Below are 25,412 nucleotides of genomic sequence, written 5' to 3' on the forward strand. Positions count from 1 at the left end.
GATATAATTGTAGCAAACTCTCAGCTGTGAGAATTTCAGGTCTCTATGTATTTTCAGTCTTTGGATGTAAACAAGAATGCTCCCATTCATTGACCGCAAGCGGAGATTATAGTGCAAAATTTCTTCCTATAAGTAACTAGTATAAACGACGAAAATTAAACCCCACATGGCTTACACCTTCTGTGTAAAGGGCAATAAATGATTTAAAAAAAAGGGAAAAATACAAATCTGCGGGTACAGCTGTAGCATTTGTAAATTATAAAGAGCTTAATAAAATCAGCAAAAATACAAAATGAAAGGCAGGTGGCCAAGGATAGTAAAACAAATCCCCAAAAATTCTTCAAGTATATAAATGCAAAGAAGCCAAGGTCTGAACATGTAGGACCCCTAAATAGTGGTAATGGGGAGTTGGTGACGGGATCAATAGAAGGCAGAGTTACTAAATGGGTTCTTAAGTTCTCTGTATATACAACAGAAGAAAGAGCAGCTGATGTAGCCGGTGCCAGTGCTGTTAATACATCGATGTAATATAGTTAATTGACTGAATGTAGATATGGTCCAAGCTAAATTAAATAAAATAAATGTACACAAGGCCCTGGGACCAGATGGGCTACACCCTAGAGTTCTTAAAGAGCTTAGTTCAGTTATTTCTGTCCCCCTCTTCCTAATATTCTCTAGTGACTGGTATAGTGCCAAGGGACTGGCACATGGCAAATGTGGTGCCTATTTTCAGAAAGGGCTCTAGGTCTTCCCCGGGTAATTATAGACCAGTCAACTAAACATCCATCGTGGGGAAAATGCTTGAGGGGCTATTGAGGGTTAAAAGTAGTATTATAGCCAGCACGGTTTTACTGCGGACAGAAGCTGTCAAACCAACCTTATTTGTTTTTATGAAGAGGTGAGCAGAAGCCTAGACAGAGGGGCCGCTGTGGATATAGTGTTTTTGGACTTTGCAAAGGCATTTGACACTGTCCCTCATAGACGTCTAATGGGTAAATTAAGGACTTCTGTGCTGGGACCACTAATATTCAACTTATTTATTAATGATATAGAGGATGGGATTAATAGCACTATTTCTATTTTTGCAGATGACACCAAGCTATGCAATATAGTTCAACCTATGGAAGATGTTCGTGAATTACAATCTGATTTGAACACACGAAGTGTTTCGGCGTTCACTTGGCAGATGAAGTTTAATGTAGATAAATGTAAAGTTATGCATCTGGATACGAACAACCTGCATGCATCATATGTCCTAGGGGGAGCTACACTGGCGGATTCACTTGTTGAGAAGGATCTGGGTGTACTTGTAGATCATAAACTAAATAACAGCACAATGTCAATCATCTGCTTCAAAGGCCAGCAAGATATTGTCGTGTATTAAAAGAGGCATGGACTCGCGGGACAGGGATGTAATATTACCACTTTACAAAGCATTAGTGAGGCCTCATCTAGAATATGCAGTCCAGTTCTGGGCTCCGGTTCATAGAAAGGATGCCCTGGAGTTGGAAAAATACAAAGAAGAGCAACGAAGCTAATAAGGGGCATGGAGAATCTAAGTTATGAGGAACGATTAAAAGAATTAAACCTATTTAGCCTTGAAAAAAGACGACTAATGGGGGACATGATTAACTTATATAAATATATTAATGGCACATACAAAAAATATGGTGAAATCCTGTTCCATGTAAAACCCCCTCAAAAAACAAGGGGGCACTCCCTCCGTCTGGAAAAAGAAAGGTTCAACCTGCAGAGGCGACAAGGCTTCTAAACTGTGAATCTATGGAATAGCCGACCGCAGGAGCCGTCATCAGGGACAGTAAATGGCTATACACAAGATTTGGATATTTTTTTTCATTCTAGGAAATTATCAGCTCCTATATGAATGAGTAGAATTTTTGTTTTATCCCATCCCTTGGTTGAACTTGATGGACGTGTCTGTTTTTAACTGTATCGAACTATGTAAGATCCCGAAAATGGGTGGCATGCAAAGAAGAGAAAGTTGCAGATCTGTATAAATAAAGATATTAAGCCATATATGTCAAGCAGTAAATGGAAAACTGTTATTATTTTAGGTATCTGGACCAAAAAACAGCTTCCAAGGGGAAAAAAATTTGGACCTTTTATTGGAGAGAAGAAGAAGCGTTCTCAAGTGAAGAACAATGTCTACATGTGGGAGGTAGGGATGTCTGTCTTTATACTGCTCAAGAGTGAACCTGTTTCCTGCAGTTACATTTATATCACCAAGACAAACCTCTAAAATCCATATATATATATATATATATATATATATATATATATATATATATATATCTATATGTTGTTTTTTTTTTTTTTTTCTGATGGGTCCTAATTAGGGATGAGGGAAACTTTCTCCAATGTGCGCATTTCTTATTACAGAGCCGTTCTTCAAGCATAAGGTGATGGGGGCTGAAGTGGTGAAATCCATCGGTATTTATCCCCCATAGTGCTATATGGGGGGAGAAATACAGCTCTCTAATAGAAAACTTGCTCAATGGCAAAAACAAATATGTGCCGATTTGCTCATCTCTAGTCCTGATATGATTACTAAGACTTTAATGCCCACGGATCGGATCGTTGGGCCCAAGTAAATGGGTCTGTGAAAATTATCGGGTGCCAAAAAAACGGCCCAGGTGTCACTCTTTCGTGTGCAACAACCATAAGTCTTATTAATGATATATTCGTTATAGCAGCCTACTATGTGTTGTTATTCCATTTTGGCCTGTCTTACAAGTAAATTAATGTCAGAAGAAGGGATTTTTATCTATCTATCCAATCTATCTATCCTATCTATCCTATCTATCTATTCTAAAATCTTATAGGACCGGTCACCTCCCCTGAATTATGTTTTAGTAAATACTATTATTCTTTTTGAAATAACAATTCTGCCGCATCTTTTCTTAGAACTCTACGTTGTGCCGTTCCTCTGTTATTCCTCCAAGAAGTTTATAAATAAATTGACAACCGGGCGTTACCATTCCCCTTGTCAAAGGGGTGTGTCCCTACAGTCTCTGTCATCACTAATTGGACATTGTCAGTCTGTGTAGGGACACACCCCCAACTGGTAACACCCAGCTGTCAATTTATTCATACATTTCTTAGAGGAATAACAGAGGTACAGCACAACGCAGAGTTCTAACAAAAGATGCTCTAGAATTATTTCATGGGGAATACAAATACTTACAGACCTGTCAGGAGAGGTGCGAGGTCCACTTTAATGCCTTTACGACGAAGGACGGATATATCCGTCCTATGCAGGAGCTAGTTCCCGCATTAGGACGGATATATCAGTCCTCTAATTGTGTGGATACTGCCAGTGTACCCACACGATCAGCGGCAGGAGCACGGCTGTTATACACAGCCTGGCTCCTGCCGCAACTGCCGGAATCGAAGCACGCACTGATTCTGGAATAACCTATTAGATGCCGCTGTCAATAGCGACAGCGGCATCTAATGTGTTTGACAGAGGGAGGGAGCTCACTCTGTCACCCCATCGGCACCCCCGCAAAGAAATCGCGGGGTGTCGTTGGGTTTCCATGGCAGCTGGGAGCCTAACAAAGGCCATTGGGTCTGCCTTCAGCAACTGCCAGAGGCATGGCCTAATAGATTGCCTGTCAGTTTTACACTGACAGGCAATAATGCTTTGGTATACCGAAGCATTGTGTAAGCGATCAGCAGATCGCAAGGTGAAGTCCTAGTGGGACAAAAAAAAAGTAAAATCGTTAAAGTTTTTGAAAAAAAGTGGTTTTATGTAGTAAGTGTCAAAACAAATAACACATACACATATATGGTATTGCCGCGATCGTAACGTCTCGAACAATAAAATGAACACATTAATTAAACCGCCGGATGAACGACGTCCCAAAAAAAACGCAAAGAACGGCAAAATTCTTTTTTTTTTTTTTTCTCCCATTCCCCCCATATGAAAAAAAAAAAGTTCATAGAGAAGTCCCATGTACCCCAAAACAGTACTAATGAAAACTACACCTTGCCCCGCAAAAATCAAGTCCACGTACGGCCACATCGATGGAAAAATAAAAAATTACGGCTCTTGGAATGCGGCGATGCAAAAACAAGTAATTTTTTCTAAAAGGGTTTTTATTGTGCAAACGTAGGAAAACATATAAAACCTTTTATATAATTGGTATCCCCGTAATTGTCACGACCCATAGAATAAAGGTAACCTGTTATTTACGCTGCACAGTAAACGGCGTAAATTTATAACGTGAAAAACCATGCTTGAATAGCTGTTTTTTTTTTTAATTATTTCCTAAAATAAAGTTAATAAAAGTTAATCGATATATTCTATGCATCCAAAAATGGTGCAATTGAAAGATACAACTCGTCCCGCAAAAAACAAGCCCTTATACAGCTATGTCGACGGAATAAAAAAAAAAAAGAGACTCCACTATGTTGAAGGGGTGTTTTATTCCCACATCCGGTATTCATGCCACATAGATGTCTAGTAAGTGGGGACCCCAGAGGCGGGAGAACTAGGGTATCGGCCGCCGCAAATGTCCTGGTTCCCTATCTGCTGTAAATATGGTTTGCATAACTGATTGCTCTGGGGTTGTCATGGTAGTACTAAATCTTACGTGCATGCCGAATCAAGGCCCTATTTCACTGGCCAATTTTGGCCGCTGCAGCGAGCGCCGATCATCGAGACAGCTGGTTAATCGGCGCTCGTTTTCTCCTGTCACGATGTATGGGGACGAGCGGTCATTAATCTGATCGCTCGTCCCCATCCATTATTACGTTTACACAGGGAGATGTGCTGCCGAAAACGATATTTAACTTTTTTTTTAAACGATACGACCAGCAGATGATCGAGCGTTTGCTCGTTAATCTGCTGATCGCTGCCCCTAAGAATGGGCCTCAAACTCCACTTCGCTCCACTGCCGAATGTACTAGTGTGTTTTTTTTTATTTTACTAAAAGAAAGGGGTATTCCCATCTGAGGCATTTATGGCATATCCATTGGATGTGCCATAAAGGTTCCAGATCTGGGACTAGCACCTGTCTCTAGAACGGAGGTCATCCAACCTTCGTCCTGCCTGGTGAGCGGTCGTCGGCCTAATTGAACCTTCTGTGAATTAGTTGAGTCCCATCATCTGACGACGTACAAAATACATTTTCGGTCCTATTGGGAACTGCTATAAAGTTCTAAACATGCTGTGCACCCGTACAAGTAATAAAAACAGAGGACAGAAAAGTCATTTATATAATCTTTCATTTGCCAATCAAATCCCTACAGGTAACTGCATTTTTGCGCCACTCCGAGAATTCACGGTGTGAATTTATATTCATGAGACAAGGTCATATTAATGTCTCACATGCGATTCCTTCCTTCTACATCACAAATGGAGCAGCGTGCCGAGGAACATTTGATATAAAATAAAGCGTATGAGACCCAGAAAGCCCTTGAGATAGTCTCCCGCAGATTCAAATTTCTCACAGTGCCGGGTCCCTAATTGGAAAGTATCCTTGTGCTTCCGTTACCTTCCACATCAAGCAGTAAAAAGTGCCACCAATACAGCGTGTAGTTGTACAGTATATAATCCGTTGGATACTATGCTCTACAAAAAAGCCTAATATACAATAGAGGGCGGTTTTTTGTTTTTGTTCAGCCCGTGAGACTCATTTAAATACAATAGGTGACGTTGAATCACATTACATACTAAAGGGATTTTCCGGGATTCAAAAATACATTTCAATACTTCATTATACTGAGCAGTGAATAATTCTAAAGTGGATGTCTGATTTAGAAAATGTATTTTCTAATACCCTATTAGGGACTTCTGAGTTACTAGAAATGAGATCCTCGTTCTGGACCCTCAATCAATTAGCTGCAGTCTGGGCAAATTTACAAGTGGGGAGCCAAATGCTGAATTGGTGTATCAATAATGCAGTCTATTCAGAATATTACCAATAATAACACAATATAAGGTTCAAACCATACCGCCACATCATAACCACATAGTGACTGAATAAAACCTCCATATTGTTACTGAATAATACTGCCACATCATAACCACATAGTGGCTGAATAAAACCTCCATATTGTTACTGAATAATACTGCCACATCATAACCACATAGAGACTGAATAATACCCCAATACTGTTACTGACTAATACCACCACACCATAACCATATATTACCCTCACATAGTGACTGAATAATACCCCCATACTGTTACTGAATAATACTGCCACACCATCACCACATAGTGACTGAATAATATCCCCATACTGTTATTGAATAATACCGCCACACTATAACCACATAGTGACTGAATAATACCCCCATACTGATACTGAATAATACCGCCACATCATAACCACATAGTGACTGAATAATACCCCCATACTGTTATTGAATAATACCACCACACCATAATCACATAGTAACTGAATAATACCCCCATACTGTTACTGAATAATACCGCCACACCATAACCACATAGTAACTGAATAATACCTCCATACTGTTACTAAATAATGCAGCCACATAGTGACTGAATAAAACCTCCATATTGTTACTGAATAATACCGCCACATCATAACCACATAGTGGCTGAATAAAACCTCCATATTGTTACTGAATAATACTGCCACATCATAACCACATAGAGACTGAATAATGCCCCAATACTGTTACTGACTAATACCACCACACCATAACCATATGTTACCCTCACATAGTGACTGAATAATACCCCCATACTGTTACTGAATAATACTGCCACACCATCACCACATAGTGACTGAATAATATCCCCATACTGTTATTGAATAATACCGCCACACTATAACCACATAGTGACTGAATAATACCGCCACATCATAACCACATAGTGACTGAATAATACCCCCATACTGTTATTGAATAATACCACCACACCATAATCACATAGTAACTGAATAATACCCCCATACTGTTACTGAATAATACTGCCACACCATAACCACATAGTGACTGAATAATACCTCCATACTGTTACTAAATAATGCAGCCACATAGTGACTGAATAAAACCTCCATAATGTTACTGAATAATACCTCCAGATAGTGACTGAATAATACCTCCATACTGTTACTGAATAAAAACCACTATACAAAGACCAATATTGCCACCATGTAGTGACCATGTAGTGGAAGATTCAAGTTCTACACAGGAGCTCTGCAGACCCTATCAGTAATTATAGCACATTTATATCCAGTGACTCACAGGTGGTGTTTTCTCTGATTAGTCGTTCACTTTCCCTTTTCTTCAGACCAATGTGACAACTTATTCTAGCCATGACTCGTCTCTGCAGAGTTCGACACAGACATGTTGGTTTCTCGCTTTTCCAACGCCCTCCCCACCTATACATCCTCTAAACAAACTTGTAATCCACACTGCCCCAGATGGTAATAATGATCCCTTATTGCTCGACACAATAAAAGTGCCCCATCAGTAACCGTGCCACCACACAGTAATAATGCCTCCTGTAGATAGTGTAATTGTAGATAATTCAACAACATCCCCTAAGATAGTGCCACACACAACCCCGCCCCCCGTAGATCATGCCACGCAGTCCCCTTCCCCCTTGTAGATAGTGTCATGCAGCCTTGGTCATGAGACCGGCCCCGCTGTACTCCATGTACTTTCTGTGGTATTAATACAGCGGGGCCGGTCACATGACAAAAAGTTGTATCATCATCAAGGAAGACTGTGCAACTAGACTTCTCGTCCCACGCCAGCGCTACATACATCTATTAAAATCCCATAATCAGCGTGACTTATAATACCAATTCTACTCACATACTACAGTGAGTACACTGCTAATACTTTTCGGTCCCGGCACGCATCCAACTAGACTCATTTGCAGCTACTGTAGTTAGAAGTTGTTAACAGGTTGTTGTATCTGTACTCTTGAGGCTCGGCAGGTGAGGAGCGGTTCTGCTCTCATGATCTATTCTCAAGGAAAGCCGCAGGATAACCAATTTTGGCTATTTTTAAAGTTGTAAGATGTTGCAAATAAAGATACAATAATTAAAGGGGTATTCCCACCAAATACGTTTATGACCTTTCCAAAGAATAGATGATATATGTTTGATCAATGGGACCCAACTCCTGGGACCTCCATTGATCACGAGTAGAGAGATACTGAGTGCCCCCGTCCTCCTCACCCATACAAAAACCGTTAGGAGTTTGAATTGAGTGGTGGTCGAGCGCAGACCATTTTTTTTTGTAGGAAATCCAAAATATGTTGAATAAAATATAGTTAACAGTTCTCCAAACTCCTGATTAGGGGTTCGATGCATGGGTCAGGTGATCCCGCTTCGTCCAAGCAGTAAGAGCAATATGTTGCTTATATACAGCATACTACCTGACGGCCGCCTAATCACAGTTCCAAGATATATTGCACCCGCTAGCACATAAACAATGATTGTGTGTGATCAATCTGACATCTGTGGCACTAACAAAACTGGTTCTCACTTTCTTGGGGAAATGTCCCAATATTTAGAAACTTCATCCTCAATTGCTTTTGAGGAAACCTTTTTATATTTAGTAAGAAGAAGATCCTTCTTCTTAGCAAAAAAAAAACAACCCAACACTTTCCATAGCTGACCACACCTGTGCAGTGGGTAATGGGTATTTGGCCAATTCATCACCATCAAAGTGATTTATATTTTTGGATGAATGAGCAGCTTCAGATTCCAACATGCAGTGGTGTAACTTAAAGCTCATGGGCCCTGATGCAAATTTGTAACGAGGTCCCTCAAAATACGACTGGTTATTTACTGTACGGATGTCCTCTTATGGGGCAGATGCCTTTTGGGCCCCCTTCAGTCGCCAGGTCCCACTGCAATTTTTGCACCCCTTATAGTCACCCCCGACACCATGACATTTGAGTAGGATAGAGACTAGGAATTTGACTTGGTTATACTCAAGTATGTACCGGTACTAGTTGCTATATGGTTTACATCCAATACACTAAAGAGTATTCAAGATTAGTTCCCAACCTTGTCCTCAACCAGGAGAAGTCACAAGTTTATGGTCATCTGGTGGATGTTGAAGGGTTTCATTTGAGATCTTTGATTCAATTTTCATGCGTTTTGCTTGAAGACCATGCACCTTCTAGTTGCTCTTCTTTCTTTTTCTAGCTTGTTATTACCACTCTGGAGATGTGGTCTTCAGAAATGGATATACTACTCCAGCTGTGGACTAACTAAAGCTCTTTAAGGTGGATTCCTTACCTTTCTCTACCCACTGGTAATATCCCTACTTGTGCCACACACTACTGCTGCCTTCACTCATTGCCTGGCTGCATTGCTTGCTTATGTTCAAGTCTTTTCAAATAATCTTTCATGAAATGATGATGACTTTACGAATATCTCTGAAAAACCCAATTCCTACCTTGGTTAGAAATAACACTGAAAGGACCTGGAGTAAGTAGAGTCATCTACATGGAGGGTTCGTTGGCCAAAAACCGGGATGCTTAAAGAGGTTTTCCACCTAGATTTAGTTTTAGAGAAATATGATTTATGATGCAGTCTGGGACGGTAAATGACTTTCCTTTACTGTTATCTTTTGTCAGCACAGTATCACATGTTGGAAAGAATGGGAATAATGGAAACCACCGGGTAATAGCGCTCAACAGTTTCCATAACATTGATCAACCACGTGTGTTAACCAGGATCGGTAAAGGTCTAAATGGTTGGAAAAAAAATTGTCCCAGGATCGATGAGGGTTCAAGTGGTTGGAGTGCCAACATGCCAATAAATACTATATTCGGAAGACCTCTTTAACCACCTAATGTGAGACCCCAAGGGTGTCTCTGGGACATCTTTGTCTTGTGTCCTATGAAAGTACACTATTGTATGTTGTATATGGCGTTAAGAAGTGAAGAAAGAGTTCTGTTTCTATGTAGTCAAGGATGCAGGGAAGTGTGCCTTGTAGTTCACTTTAGCTGAACTAAATGGTGTTTTAAAGAGTCTGAGGGGTGGGGCTTATATCTTCTAGACTCCTGACTGCCATTTCAGGGGCCATCAAATGGGTTTTCTCCTTAGGAATAGCCTTGTTGAGATTGAAGCTGACCCAGCAATCGGCTACAAGTCCAATATAGTATTACATTCAAATAAATGGCCAACCAACTTAACTCCCTCTGACATCCATGTAACCTAACACGGCGTATGGAAAGGGGTTGTCTTTGTGAGACAAATTCTTTTAAGTGGGTGCAATTGATGGGACATTCTACATAACCTAACCTGGCCAGCCCTGGTGATAGGTTCCCTTTTATGTAACTATTATGATATGATTCTTTTCTGGACAGTTATGTTATAAAGTCCCATCCGACTCGTATACAATAGTTTCTATTCTATCCAGAATATATGGAAAGTGTACAGAGCTAAGCTTACTCATGTGTAGCTTCCCCCTTCCTACAATAACACGTCATTTGTAGGGATTTTCCATAAAACGGTCATCACTCACGCCATTTAGATCACAATTAGGAGGAGATCTCTAGAGGAAGAACAGACCATGCAACCAACGCAAGCTCTCAAGGTTTTGCTGTGCCGAGGTTGAATGCAACCTGCTGCTTCCTGTTATCAACCATTTCTGGCAGGGATGAGGCTGACTGTAGTGTTCTTCAATGGGATTATTGATCGGAAGTCTAGAATAATCTCAGCCCCCCACCATGATTACTACTTTATTTTGCATATCTTCCAGAAACCTTTATATACATGTGTAGGATATTAGCCACTCCTCATAAAGTTTAGACTTTAGGTTTAGTGCACCAAGGGCAGTTCCAAAAATGTCCAAAGGCTTCATATTCCTCCATTAAAAAAACAAAAACCACCACCTATAAATATAATTTTTTTTGAGTCATCTTTCAAAATGTTAAAGATTTTCTTCAGCTGTTATGTTGCGTGTTTCTCTGGGAAAGGGGCAAAAGCGATTATGACCATCCTAAAGGCCACCATACACATTCAAAAATTTTTGTCCGGAAGTGGAACAAATGGTCAGCAGTACAAATATAATCATAACAAATTTAATGGGCAACATTTTTGAGCATGTGCCGATAAGAGGTGGATAGAAAAATCCCCCGTTGAACGTGCAATAAAGCCTCTTTTTGGCCGAAACTCCAATACTTCTACAATTTATGGCCAAAATAATCCACCCTGACATATACATTTTCTAGCAAATTATCAGTCTTCAGGATGGATAACGACGAATGTAGTTGATGTTATTTTTGGCCGAAATTTGTTTAACGCCCAGTTTTCCTAGAGCCCCGAGCAGCAAATCTGCCTAGTTATGTAGAGCTCTGAGAGGTGGGGGATGTTTCGCTCTATATCTTGGTACATTTGCCTTTTAGGGATCTAGGACAGCTGGGTGACAACCCATGTGTGAGCTGTAGCAGGTGACATGTTAGATGTCACCCAGCTTTACCAGGAACTACACCTTCAACGTATCAATGGCTGAAAAAAAAAAGAGAGAAGGACTTTATGGATATGTTTGTGATTATAAAAAATGGGATTGAGTTGCAATACCAGTGACTGCTCATGGACCATGGTGGCACTGTTTTTTTGGGGGGGGGGTCAACTTTTTTTTTTTTTTTTAAGTCTTAACCCCTTTAACTAGAAGGAACAATAAATGTAATTTATCCTATTAGGTCTTACACTTTTCCTGCTTTATGGACTGCTTCTTTAATATGTATTATGTTTGCTTGTGCCACTTTTAAACCCATGCTAAATGTTACCACCAGCTGCTGATATTTTTTGGTTTGACCTTTTCTATCTGTTTTTGTTGTGTTACAAAAAAGGTTGATTTGTGCCCTTGTGTTTTAGGTGTATTACCCAAACCTGGGCTGGATGTGCGTTGATGCCACAGACCCACAGAAAGGCAACTGGTTGCGGTATGTCAACTGGGCTCGCTCTGCAAAGGAGCAGAACCTCTGCCCTCTGGAGATCAACAGAGCTATATACTATAAAACCCTGAAGGTATGATGTGGTCATTCTTATTCTGTTCTAATGCTGTTTCAGCAGGGCTGTGTCGGGTCTTAAAGTGACCCACCTGTCCCAGCACAGCAATTTAAACATGTGAATATGGAGTAGTAGTAATACCTGGTGCCCTCCAGTTGTGCCCCTTTTCTGTAGATCTGACGTTTAGGGTCCCCTCTGTGATGTCCCAAATTGGCTGCAGTGCTTCTTAGACTGAGTCAGGGACACACCCACTGTTCTCAGATTGGCCAGAGCTGCCTACGTAAGCGGTTCTGTCCAATTTGTAAAACGGAGGGAGTGACTTAGACTCCGTCTGAGAAGCACTATGGCCATTTTGAGGCAACACAGAGGGGACTCCGAAATGGCGGATCCACGGCAAACGGGCACAACTGGAGGGCACCAGGTATTATTACTCCACATACACCACCATATTTATAGTTTTGTCCGGAGACCGGAGAGTTGTAATTTCAGTTATATTTGGCTTCCGTCTTTCACGTTGGTCTCACTTGGGCGAGATGCACATGGGCTGTTAGAATGCATTATAGTCTATGGTTTATCTTTCACTCTCCAGGGTGGTGCCGAGTAAAGTTGATGGGGCCTGGTGCTTCTTATTCTGGAGATCGGCTGACATATCAGAATTTAAAGGGGTGGTCTATAAAACAAAGCTGCTCTATGGGTCGAGCTCCTGCAATCAGATGACACATAATCTTGCCACATATTTTCCCTGCAGTGGCTGCTGCTGGATAAATAGAGTATTACATGACGCTTATTCAAAAATGAATGGTCGACCATGTAATACATGGCTAAGACTAGTCTGCCATAGTAGGAGCCACTCGTAGCCCTGGCAAATAGGGTGGGTTCTGAGCGTAAAATCAAAGCTACTTTCTGACTGCACAGAGTAAATTTAGGTCTCTTCAATTGGATATCAATAGGACCAATAGTGACTGACGGTCGAGTGGCGGTGTTAGGGGCATACTAGTCTACCTATCTACTTATACTAATCTCAATGCTCCTTTAAACAGGGCTGTCTGCCTATATTACCTCTTCTTAGGGCATACTTTGGTGAACAGTAAAGTAATAACTGTCTTTGTATTTGTTGTATAAAACAAACTTCTAATTGGAAGAAAATAAAAAGTTAACAGAATAAATAGAAAGTAAAAAAAAAAAAAAAGAAATTACAAAACAAAACAATATGTAAATTAGGGAAAATTCTGTATTTCACTCCTGGCAATAATTAACATACATTAAGGACTAACATATATGTACTCTAAAATGGCACCAAAAGAAAATACAACTTCATACAGCTACGTCAGCATAAATTACTACATCACTCTGCAAATTTGCTATTCAGAAGTCTTGGAAAGCTGGTTGACGACCCCTGTGACCGTAGTAATGGTCATATTGATTTGCTAACTCGACAGAAAGGGAAGACTCCTAGTGTAATCCCAACCTGAGCCGTCTGAGACACGACTATAAAAACGGGTCCTCATCTGACCGAAAGTTATTTATTACCTTCCTAGCGTACTCCATGTACCTGCTTCTACTGTGTAGATACAACTTTCTGGTTACTTGACTTGTCAAACAATAATATGTTCTAGTTCTGATTAACAAAAGAGATTTCTCATTTACTGTAGGACGATACTTAAAGGGAACCGGTCATGTTGAAAATGCAATCTAATCTGCGGGCAGCATGTTATAGAGCAGGAGGAGCTGAGCAGATTTATAAATTATTATTTGGGAAAAGATTTCGTATAACTTGTAATTTATTCCTTTAAACCTTAATCTGGGTGTAGGTGTCCAGTGGGCGGTCCTACTCAGTGATTGACAGCCATCCCTGCAGGAGTGTGAATATAGCGATAGTGGTCAATCACGAAGAAGGACTCCTAAACCCAGGTTAGGTTTAAAGGATTAAATTACAAGTTATACTAAATCTTTTCCCAAATAATAATTTATAAATCTGCTCCGCTCCTCCTGCTCTATAACATGCTGCCCGCAGATTAGACTGTATCTTCTATTTTGAGATCTTTCATTGATGGCCTATCTTTAGCTGATCCCTTATGGACCCTCAGATAAGCAGAACGAAGCACCACATCCCGTTCACTGCAGTACCGATACAGCAACACCTGCGTCCATGCCGCTGTGTCCTGTACTGCAGCTCCGAACCATTCACTTGAATGAGCTGAGCTGCTGTACCAGACACCGCCACATTACTCCGGTATTTCCGTTAAGCCACGGCCTGTGGGGGGAACAAATGCCCTCATGGATCTTATCACTAGTAATAAAGGGGGTTCACACTCTTTTACCGTAACAGACCATAGCATGCAGCGCAGCACGGTGCTACAGAATTGCAAGGTTGGATGATATTTTAATAATTGCCTCGAATCAACATAATTTTTTTACTTGCACAAACTGATCAGAAAACCATCCAGCAGTGCACCCCCTTACCCCCCTCTGTAGTCATATTCTATAGTGAAAATTAATTAATCTGCCATTCGATTATCCAGAAAGTCTAATAACGCAGCATTTATTTCCATCTCGGAACTATAATTAAAATACCTTTCTATAAATGTCTAATAATCTGGAGTATTTTATAATTCGACACCTATCGGGTCAAAAACATTTTCAGTATATTCTTTTTTAGTAATCTCGGTGAGTATAACGACGCTTTTTTTGCTTTTTTTTTTGCAAATATTTGTATCTGCGGTGGTGAATGAAGTGTTTCTTGTTTTTCTTTATCGGAAGATCAATAATAAATCTAACAATGTTTGGATATTACTTTGTATACGTTGATTGCTCTATTATGTTAGGTTGTGTTCACATCATCGTCTGTTTCGTTGAGGGGTTCCGTCTGAGGTTTCCGTCGGGTTAACCCCTCAGCGGAAAGCAAATGGAAACCTCCGCTTCCATTTCCCTCACCATTGAAATCACTGGTGATGGAAACCTAGCTAATGGTTTCCGTCTGTCACCGTTGTGATAGGGTTCCGTCGTTTTGGGGGAATCAATAGCGAAGTCTGACGTATACGAAATAAAAGCGTCCAAAAGAGTTTTGTAACCGTCTCATGTGGGGGCAATACATTTCTAAAATGAGTCCTTAAAGGGTAACTCAACTTTTGACATATCAGAAGTTTTGATCGGTGGAGGTCCGAGGACTGAGACCCCCACGGATCACTAAAAAAAGGCGTCCGCAGTGCTCGGGTGAGTGCAGTTCCACTTCGTTTCTGATCGGCTTTCGGACTCATAGATTTTTGTATAGACTCATAGATTCCGTATATTTGTCCGTTTTACATCTGTATTGGTGCTGAATGGCATAGGATGCGTGTTCCAATTTCTGCTGTTTTTTCTGGTTTTAGAGTAGTCCATGAATTTATGACATCTATATGTACTGTATACCGTTATGTACATGGGTCTGTGTATTAAGTATCTATAGGCCAAATGTGAACAGCATTGCAGCTCTGCAGGGTCAATGGGGTTGAAAACTTTTTTTTTTTTTTTTTTTTTAAATATGCTTTGTTAGTGAAAAAGAGAAAACCGGTAACCACAGCGGCGTTCCTACCACATTACAGGCAGGCACAGGGACAGCCGTATCTGTCAGAGGACTCTTTTTCAAACAGCTGCCCGTATCTAAGCTTCCTGAAACCCTCTGTGAGGAAGAAGAGAGATATGAGTAATACCTAATGCACACGGATCTATAACATGGTGTCTAAAGCCTGCTATGGGCCCAAACTTTCTTTGTGTACCTCCATTTTTTACACAGAGGCACCTTGAGTCTTTTATCTCATAGATTCGATTAACATTCGCAAGAAAAAAATTGCAGCACGCTTCATCGTATGACGTTTTATCAAGAATACGGTGCTTCATGGAGGCAGCATGCGGTCATGGGTCAGTCGGTCCGTACTATAGACCGGTCTCCGATGTTTCCCTGTATACAGTCTGTGCACATTATATCTAATATACTTCCCTTTCTCGCCATCAGTCACCGGGGTCTACACCACTTCCTTTCTTCATTACCGGTGATGTCATTCTGTCCAGTGCCATAGACAGTGACATCACTATGGACTACATGTCACCACTGCAGACCGAGATTGGAAGCGGTGGGGGACTTGATGCCTTTGGCGCCGTAATACATAACAGTAGAGACTTTGTGCACCGCTGTACAGGGTCTGTATATGTGGGATTGTAGTCTTACATGAATTTTCAGGTTTTGAGTAAGATTTGAAGAATTGCACCTCTATCAGGGGGCAGCACATGACACACAGGATTCGGTTTGTACAAGTGGCAGAGAGAGAGAGAGGTGCTCGGGTAGACTTGTATCATGCCGTCAAGCTTGTTAGGCGAGGATAATGAGGTTTTGGGGGATATATACTGAATGTCTGATTTGCCGGTAATAACCCCTCAATGTGTTTTGCATGTTACCTTCCTTTTGAGCGTACAATTAAACCAGGAAAAGCCCAGTTAATATTTTACAATAAATATCTTATTCGGGGGGTGAAAGTCCACACTCGCTAATTAAAATCCTATATTTTAACAGCCTTGTAGTAGAACATTTGTAGCAGATGCTGCTTCCGACCAAAGAGAATATCTGAGTGACATATTCTTTTCATCGGTTTCCCAACACCTGAGCTGGGTTCTGATCTGTCTGCCGGCTCCGCTGCAGTCTCTGCACGTAGGATGCCAATCACCGCCTCGCAGTTCGCGGTTGTTGTAGGAGAGCGGTCGTTCTGCAAGGTCATTTTTTTTTTTTTCTTCTACTACTGTAAAAAGCATCATCCTGAGTCTTCCAAGTCAATGATTTCAAGATAGAGGCCCGGATCACTGCACTTGTCCTATGCATAATCTTGTACAACACAACCGGATATTGTTTTGGCATCTTTGTGCCAGGGAGGTTAATGATGAAAAGTTAACCAGAATGCACACACAAAATAAATAACCTGCCTCTGGTTGTTTTTAAAGTGCTTTTCTGAACCCCAATATACTTGCCTTTTAAATTCCACAATATTCCCATACTGACAGTCGTTGGGGAGATTACCTCCGTAATTCGGCATCCGGTGAAACATGCCACAACCCAGAACTTTTACGGGGCAGTTACATGTTATAAATAGTGCATGAGGCCGTCACAATTTTATTTTATTTTTCTAAATAATTGAAGAGGGTTGGCTTTCTCCAATAGGGCAAATTATTTTATATATATATATATATATAATTTATTTATTTTTATTTTTTAATGGTACATGAACTTTTTAACTGCAATTTTTTCTAAATTGTGTGTTTTTATTGTCTTTTTTTTTTTATTTTCCATTCGTTTTGGTGGTTTTTGTTGTTTTTTTTACATTTTTCACATTGCAAAAAAACGCAATAGACATTTAGGCCCCATGCTCACTTCCGTAGATTTCATCCATCCGTAAATACAGATCCGTAGTAACTTATAGTCGTCCATATATTCGGAACGGTGTCCGTAAATACGGTCCGTAGTGCATCCGTATTTACGGATCCACAAAAATACAGCAAGGAATCGTAGGTGATCCCCTGGCGTCGCTTAGCAACGCTTCCGTAATTACGGACGGATCCGTAGCAGTCTGTAATTACGGAAGAGCCCATAGACTTTTATGGGGAGTCCGTGCCATAATTACAAACAAAAAAAATAAATAGGGAAAGGCGTCCGTAGCCCATATGAAATGAATGGGTCTGTAATTAAGGTCCGTAATTACAGGTGAAGAATACGGTCATGTGCATGGGGCTTTACGTGTGTTGTTTTTTTTTTTGCCTGATAAAAAAAAAAAAAGCCACCAACGCTAAACTATCCCCATGCTGTTATTGCAAAAAAACACCACAGATACAAAAAAGGCAAGTAAAAAGGAAGAAAAGGCTTCCAAAAAACGCACTGTTTAATATTTCCCTATCGACTTCCAGCTAACATCTGGTCACACGTGTTTTTGCTGAGAAAAACACGGCATTAATCACCAGGTAAAACTCCACCGAAACATTGGTCTTTTTCTTAAAACTACTGTGTATGAAGGCGCCCTGAAGGACATTTTTCCTATTCAAAAACAATCATCTGTTCGGCTGGGTTCAACGTGTATGTGGGTTACATGGTTACATAGTTCGTACGGCTGAAAAAAGACATACGTCCATCAAGTTCAACCAAGGGATGGGAAAAGGGAAGGTAAAAATTTCTACACATAGGAGCTAATATTTTTTTGTTCTAGGAATGATCTTTTCCTTTTTTGCAGCATCTCCTGTCCCTGCTGTGACGGCTCCTGCGGTGACTATTCCATAGATTCACAGTTCTCACAGTAAAGAAGACTTGTCGCCTCTGCAGGTTGAACCTTTTTTTCTCCAGACGGAGGGAGTGCCCCCTTGTTTTTTGAGGGGGCTTTACATGGAACAGGATTTCACCATATTTTTTGTATGTGCCATTAATATATTTATATAAGTTAATCATGTCACCCCTTAGTCGTCTTTTTTTCCAAGGCCAAATAGATTTAATTCTTTTAATCTTTCCTCATAACTTAGATTCTCCATGCCCCTTATTAGCTTCGTTGCTCTTCTTTGTATTTTTCATCCTTTCTATGAACTGGAGCCCAGAACTGAACTGCATGTTCTAGATGAGGCCTCTCTAATGCTTTGTAAAGTGGTAATATTACATCCCTGTCCCGCGAGTCCATGCCTCTTTTAATACACGACAATATCCTGCTGGCCTTAGAAGCAGCTGATTGACATTGCATGCTGTTATTTAGTTTATGATTTACAAGTACAGCCAGATCCTTCTCAACAAGTGAATCCGCCAGTGTAGCTCCCCCTAGGACATATGATGCATGCAGGTTGTTGGTACCCAGATGCATAACTTTACATTTATCTACATTAAACTTCATTTGTCAACTGGACGCCCAAACACTTAGGGTATGTTCACACGCAAATTTAAAATACGTCTGAAATTACGGAGCTGTTTTCAGGCGAAAACTGCTCCTGAATTTCAGAACTTTTTTCAAGTGCAGGCGGTTTTCGCGGCATCCATTACGGACGTAATTGGAGCTGATTTTCAATGGAGTCAATGAAAAACTGCTCCAATTACGTCCCAAGAAGTGACATGCACTTCTTTGAGGCGGCCGTCTTTTGACAGCGGCGCGTAAAAAAAAAAGCCCGTCTGCACAGAACACCGTAAGACCCATTGAATTCAATGGGCAGATGTTTGCCGACGGATTGGAGCCATTATTTCGGCCGTAATTCCAGGCGAAAAATGCCTGAATTACGTCCGTAAATAGGGCGTGTGAACATACTCTAAGTTTGTTTAAATCCGCTTGCAATTCACGAACATCTTCCATAGTCTGAACTATATTACATAGCTTGGTGTCATCTGCAAAAATAGAAATAGTGCTATTAATCCCATCCTCTATATCATTAATAAATAAGTTGAATAATAGTGGTCCCAGCACTGAACCCTGGGGTCACCACTTATAACCGGGGACCATTCAGAGTAGGAATCATTGACCACAACTCTCTGGATACGGTCCTTGAGGCAATTCTCAATCCAATTACAAACTATACTTTCTAAACCTATAGTCCTTAATTTACCCATTAGGCGTCTATGGGGGACAGTGTCAAATGCCTTTGCAAAGTCCAAAAACACTAAATCCACAGCGGCCCCTCTGTCTAGACTTCTGCTCACCTCTTCATTAAAACAAATCAGGTTGGTTTGACAGCTTCGGTCCTTAGTAAAACCGTGCTGGCTGTCACTTATAATACTATTTATTGTCACATAATTCTGTATATAGTCCCTCAATAGCCCCTCAAACATTTTCCCCACGATTGATGTTAAGCTTACTGGTCTATAATTACCCGGGGAAGACCTAGAGCCCTTTTTTGAAAATAGGCACCACATTTGCCCTGCGCCAGTCCCTTGGCACTATACCAGTCACTGGAGAATCTCTAAATATTATGAAGAGGGCGACAGAAATAACTGAACTAAGCTCTTTAAGAACTCTAGGGTGTAACCCTTCTGGTCCCGGGGCCTTGTGTACATTTATTTTATTTAGCTTGGACCATATCTACATTCATCCAATTCAGTATATCAACTGTTATATTAACAGCACTGGCACCAGCTACATCAGCTGCTCTGAGCGTGTGGAATTTTTTTTTTACTGTCCTCTTCTGTGACGTTAATAAGAATTTATTTTTGGGAAAGCTGGGTGATAACTAATATAGGTTTTACCCATTCCTGAATTGCAAACTTGCCCAGCTATTCTGTGAAATTTCCCTGCTACAGTATTGCAGCCATTCCAGACTCAAGAAAAGCTGAGTGGCAGCCATATTGCTAAGGCTAGTTGACATCCTGCTTTCCCAGGCATTTAACAACCTGGCAGAAGACACCAACTTAAAGGGGTTGTCCAGGAGTTTAAGAAATTACCGTAGAAACAGGAAATGTTCTAAAATAATAATGAAAATAAATACTCACCTGTAACATTGAGTGCTGATGCTCCGGTGGTCCGCACCAGGCTTTCTTTATTTTCCTGCAGTAATGACGTGCCCTACATCCACGTGACCACTGCAGCCAATCACTGACCTCCGCAGGGATATTAGTGTATATGATGTGACTTCTGAAGTGGTCACATGAACGTACGGCACGTCATCGATCAAGGAAAATAAACAAAGGCTGACGAGGACCACCGAGCATCGGTGCTGGAGTGACAGGGGATTTAACAGATGAGTATTGTTTGTCGTCTTTTATAACACTTCCTGCATCTACCATACCAAGCGCGACAACCAATGCGGCTGGGGGAGCGCACCACAGCAAATTTTTCACTGTTAAGCCACGCCTCTAACCCCGTCCATACACACACAGTTCAGTCCACGCAGTATCCTGCTCCCATAGTGTCTCCCCGCAGTATCCTGCTCCCATAGTGTCTCCCCACAGTATAATGCCCCCATAAAACACCCACACAGTATAATGCCCCTATAGCTGCCCCCACACAGTATAATACCCCATAGTGCCTCCCCACAGACAGTATAATGCCCCCATAGAACCCCCAAACAGCATAATACCCCCATTGCCGTTCCATACAGTATAATGCCCACACAGCTGCCCCATACAGTATAATGCCCCATAGATGCCTCCATACAGTATAATGCCCCCTTAGCAGGTGCCCCTATACATTATAATGCCCCATAGTGGCTAATACATTTTTTTTAAATAAATACTTACCTAGCTCCATTCCCGTGACGAGTGGAGGAGATCCGTCTGCTTTGTGCCATCATTGGCTCGGCATAGACGGGAGCAATGACGTCACTGCATTGTGCCGGTCTGTGCAAAGCCGCTCACGGCCACTTCACACAAATGCTGAAGCAGGGAGGTGACGGTTCCTTGCTTCAGCATTGGATTCAGCTGTGTCCACTTCTTGAGGACGCAGATACAGTTGAAACCGGGACATGCTATAACTCATTATTAGTCGGTCTTCCTTCTCGCTAAACTCTCCCCTCTCCAATCTATCCTTAATACAGCAGCCAGGCTCATCTTTCTGACCAACCGCTCCACCAACGCCTCTAATCCGTGCCAGTCACTGCACTGGTTGCCCATCCCCTTCAGAATTAAATTGAAACATATTACTCTCACCCATAAAGCTCTCCCCAGTGCTGCACCTCCTTACATCTCCTCCCTCACCTCTGTCTACCAGCCTACTCACGCTCCACGTACTAACGACCTTAGATTAAAATCCTCCATAATCTGAACCTCCCACTCCCGTCTCAAAGATTTTTCTCGTGCTGCCCCCGTCTGTCTGTGGTAGCGCATTCCAGAAATAAGATTAATTCCCGATATCCACAGATTTAAATGTGCCCTGAAAACACATCTTTTTAGACCGGCCTATAACATTCCCTGATCGGACTCCTTTCCTTGGCCCCATTAGTCATCAGAATAAGATTCCCTCACACTCCTTGCACCGTACTGTATTTCATGTCCGTCATACACTGACACTGGCTGGTGACGGCTCATGCAGCTTTATGTACCACACATGTGTATAAAAGATGGAGGACCATTGTACAGAACTAAGACTTACACTTTGTGTCTCACTTATTTCCTCATAGATTGTAAGCTCTTGGTCCTCAATCCTCCTGTCTGAATTGTAAATTAGCTTCGTCACTATGTAATGTCTGATATTGTCTGTTTATGTTCCCTCTTGATTGTAAAGTGCTGCGTAATATGTTGGCGCTATATAAAGATTATTATTATACCACCGGGACAGCAGGACACCACCCAGAATCCGGGAGTGTCCCGCTGAATCCGGGACGGTTGGGATGTATGCATCTACTGTAATAACTCTTAGGCCTCATGCACATGGCCGCGGCCATTATTTTCAATGAGCCCGGACCGCAGAACACGGCCGTAATAAGACATGCCCGTTCTTTCTGCGGTTTGGACTCCGGGGCCATGCACGGACCGTGAAAACCACGGTCGTGTGCACGGCCCCATAGGAATGAATGGGGCCGCAATTCTCACGTGGATTTTCGGGGGAATTGCGGCCGCAAAAGCACGTTTGTGTGCATGGGGTCTTAGAAAACCCCTTTAAAAATTCCCATCCTTTTCTATCAAATAGTTATAAATTGTATTCAGCCACATCGGCTTCTGGGTAACAACCCGTATGCGTTCACCTGCTTTCCTAGACTTCTGACTGGTAAATCTGACTTGTTATACAGTTCTCCCTCCTCACTCCAATATTGCTGCTGTTCAGGACTTGTACCTCCAATTTGATAGAAAACGCTTATAGTGCAGGAGTGTGCAAAATAATCGGCTCCCTCAATACCTTGCATAGTAAACTCTCTCGAAATAGCGGCCGCGGTCCGTGCCGGAGCTGCTCATAATTATGCATTCGTTATCGGACGATCGCGCCATACACGTGTAGGTTGAGCTGACAAAAACATCCGACCTGACAGATCCCGTTTTTGTCAGGCAGTGTTCTGCCGCCGTAGGCGAGTGTCCTTTTCAACCGATGGTCGACTAAAATGGTAAAAATCCAATTTTGGTCGACCTTTTTTTTTTTTTTTTATCTCGGGCAAAAAAAATAGCACCAGATGTTGTCGTACCTTTATGAAATCTATTCGGCAGTTTCTATGTTATGTTTGTGGGAAAGCTGGGTGACGAGCAGTATCACAATTATGGATTTCACCCAGTCCCTGCTTTGGATCCCCTTAATGAGCCAGAGCGGAGAGAGACACAAGAAGCCGCGTCTCTCACTTTGGCGCTCTTGGGCCGTACAAATCCTACAATTGTGTGCAAATAAACCACCGGCCACATCTATTTAGTCTTCACTTGGAAAAATCAGCGGTTTGCTGGGGGGTCTCAGGAGCCGAACCCGTGTCGCAGCTGCGGCTTGTGAGATAAAACTGTGTGGCAAACATATTGCCTAGATTTCTTGTCTTCCAGCTTTCTCAAACTCCTATAATATATATATTTTTTTATTTTGGGGGTAAATGCCCTTTAGTGTCCTTTTTTTTTTTTTTTTGTGTGTTACGATGTATGATACGAAGACTTTATTGAATTATTTGGATTCATCCGGAGTTAAGAGTAGTTTGCGGATTGAGGTCTGGTATGCGCGATTTAAAGCTCTTCTTCCTTGGGGCAAGGGGTTAAAGGGCAACCGCCCTGTCCTATGCCACCGAGCCTGCAGAGCGTGGATCATGCAGTCCTCCTTCCAGCAGAGGGGATGGTTGGAAAGTCATTAGCTCAGGCAACCCTCTCCCCCTCCTGCTCAGTCCTCGCCCCCTCCTCAGTCCTCGCCCCCTCCTGCTCAGTCCTCGCCCCCTCCTGCTCACTCCTCGCCCCCTCCTGCTCAGTCCTCGCCCTCCTCAGTCCTCCCCTCCTCCTGTCTTGCAGGCTGAATAGTTAAACTGCTCTTCCTGTTTGGTTAGTACATAGCCAGTGCAGAGTACAGCTGTTTATAATCCCCATAGCTGCTTCCACGCCCTCTGGCCCTGAGCCTGCTTCTCGCTCCCTCTCCCTTTTTTTTTTTTTTTTTGCAATGTACTAACAACCTTCCCTCTGATTGGTGTTATATTTGTCTCTGTGATTCTTGCAGCCAATTGAGCCAGGAGAGGAGCTCTTAGTCTGGTACAATGGAGTAGACAACCCAGAGATAGCAGCTGCCATAGAGGAAGAGCGAGCTGCCAGCCACAGGAGCAAGAAGAGCTCACCCAAATCCAGGAGGGGTAAGCAACACTGGGATCATTGACTAGAGGGGAAGGCGGGGGCAGGGGTGACATGTCTCCATGCCGCGCGTGTGTCTGGATGTCGCTGTGACCTTTCGCAGACTGCACTGTATGCACGATCCCCTGTAGCTTACACCATATCCCTGCGGCTGAATCATATGATGTGTAAGCGCCACATCCACTCCCCGCACCCTCCCCGCTCACTTCCCCCATTTAAAGGGGATGATTGGGGTTTCGTTTTGTCTTTTTTTTTTGCGGCTCGTTTTTGGATTCCGTTTTATGAAGCGGTGAGCTGGCAGCCTCAGGTCTGTGTCACACTGGCACGGGAGATAGGATGGCAAGTGAACTTCAGGCAGCGGCGTCATTGCTGGAGATACGGGGGGCCGGCGGCTTCTGGATAGTGATCAGGCAGGGTAGTAGCAGAGGAGAGCGGCGGCACACGAGGATTACCGCGGCGATCACCGGCTCTAGTGAAGCTGCATCTGTCGCCAGCGCTTTACTCGAGGCCTCTGCTGCAGACAGGGGGATTTTTTTTTTTAAATTGTATTTCCTTCTCTCATCAGCTGTTGTGACACTTTATTACATTTCGTATACTTGTTTTATATGTCCGTCTAATGTGTACAGTATACGTTATGTATATACTGTATAGATCAGTGTGTGTGTGTGTGTGTGTGTGTGTGTGTGTGTGTGTATATATATATATATATATATATAATAAAAATGTTTAGAATTTTTTGTGTATTACAGAATAGATCATGCTGTTTTTTGTGTATGTATATATCTAGTGTGCATATATATATATACACACCTGATATGCAGTATTTTATTTTTATATTTATATAATCTCGATCTCATACAGTACACACATGCATATACTTGTTTGTGTATTTTATACTTGTGTGTGTATTTAATCATACACCGGGAGATTTACTAAGCTAAATGCGCCAGAAAGGGTTCTGGATACGTTTGTGCCAAAAAACTGGCGTACAGCCACCAGATTTATTATGTGTTTTAGATGTTTTTTGCACCTTGCTAGACTATTTTGATAGAAATCTGGGCATGCTTTAGAGGAGTCGTAAAATGCACCAAAATTTGGATGCAAAATATTGGTTAGCCAACCAAGAGGTGGCGTAAGGATGAGAAAGTGTCTAAAAAGAAGCGCCAAATCTATCCACGCAGCGTGCGCCACTTGGTGCATCTTCTGCTTGTCTATT

The 25,412-nt window shown here is 41.9% G+C and overlaps 1 protein-coding gene across 3 annotated transcripts in view; it reads left to right on the top strand.

Moving 5' to 3' along the window:
* PRDM2 (PR/SET domain 2) overlaps nt 1–25,412 on the top strand; it is an 84,927-nt gene that overhangs the window by 25,321 nt on the left and 34,194 nt on the right. For 2 of the 3 annotated variants that reach the window (XM_075839517.1, XM_075839516.1), the window contains exons 4-6: nt 2,076–2,179; nt 11,854–12,006; nt 24,069–24,198. In XM_075839517.1, coding sequence (XP_075695632.1) covers nt 2,076–2,179; nt 11,854–12,006; nt 24,069–24,198 — 387 coding nt within the window. Of the gene's footprint in view, nt 1–2,075; nt 2,180–9,171; nt 9,281–11,853; nt 12,007–24,068; nt 24,199–25,412 lie in introns of those variants that run through there. The other variant, XM_075839518.1, reaches the window with a different exon arrangement.

This window comes from Rhinoderma darwinii, chromosome 10 (genome assembly GCF_050947455.1).
Source record: "Rhinoderma darwinii isolate aRhiDar2 chromosome 10, aRhiDar2.hap1, whole genome shotgun sequence".
NCBI lineage: Eukaryota > Metazoa > Chordata > Amphibia > Anura > Rhinodermatidae > Rhinoderma > Rhinoderma darwinii.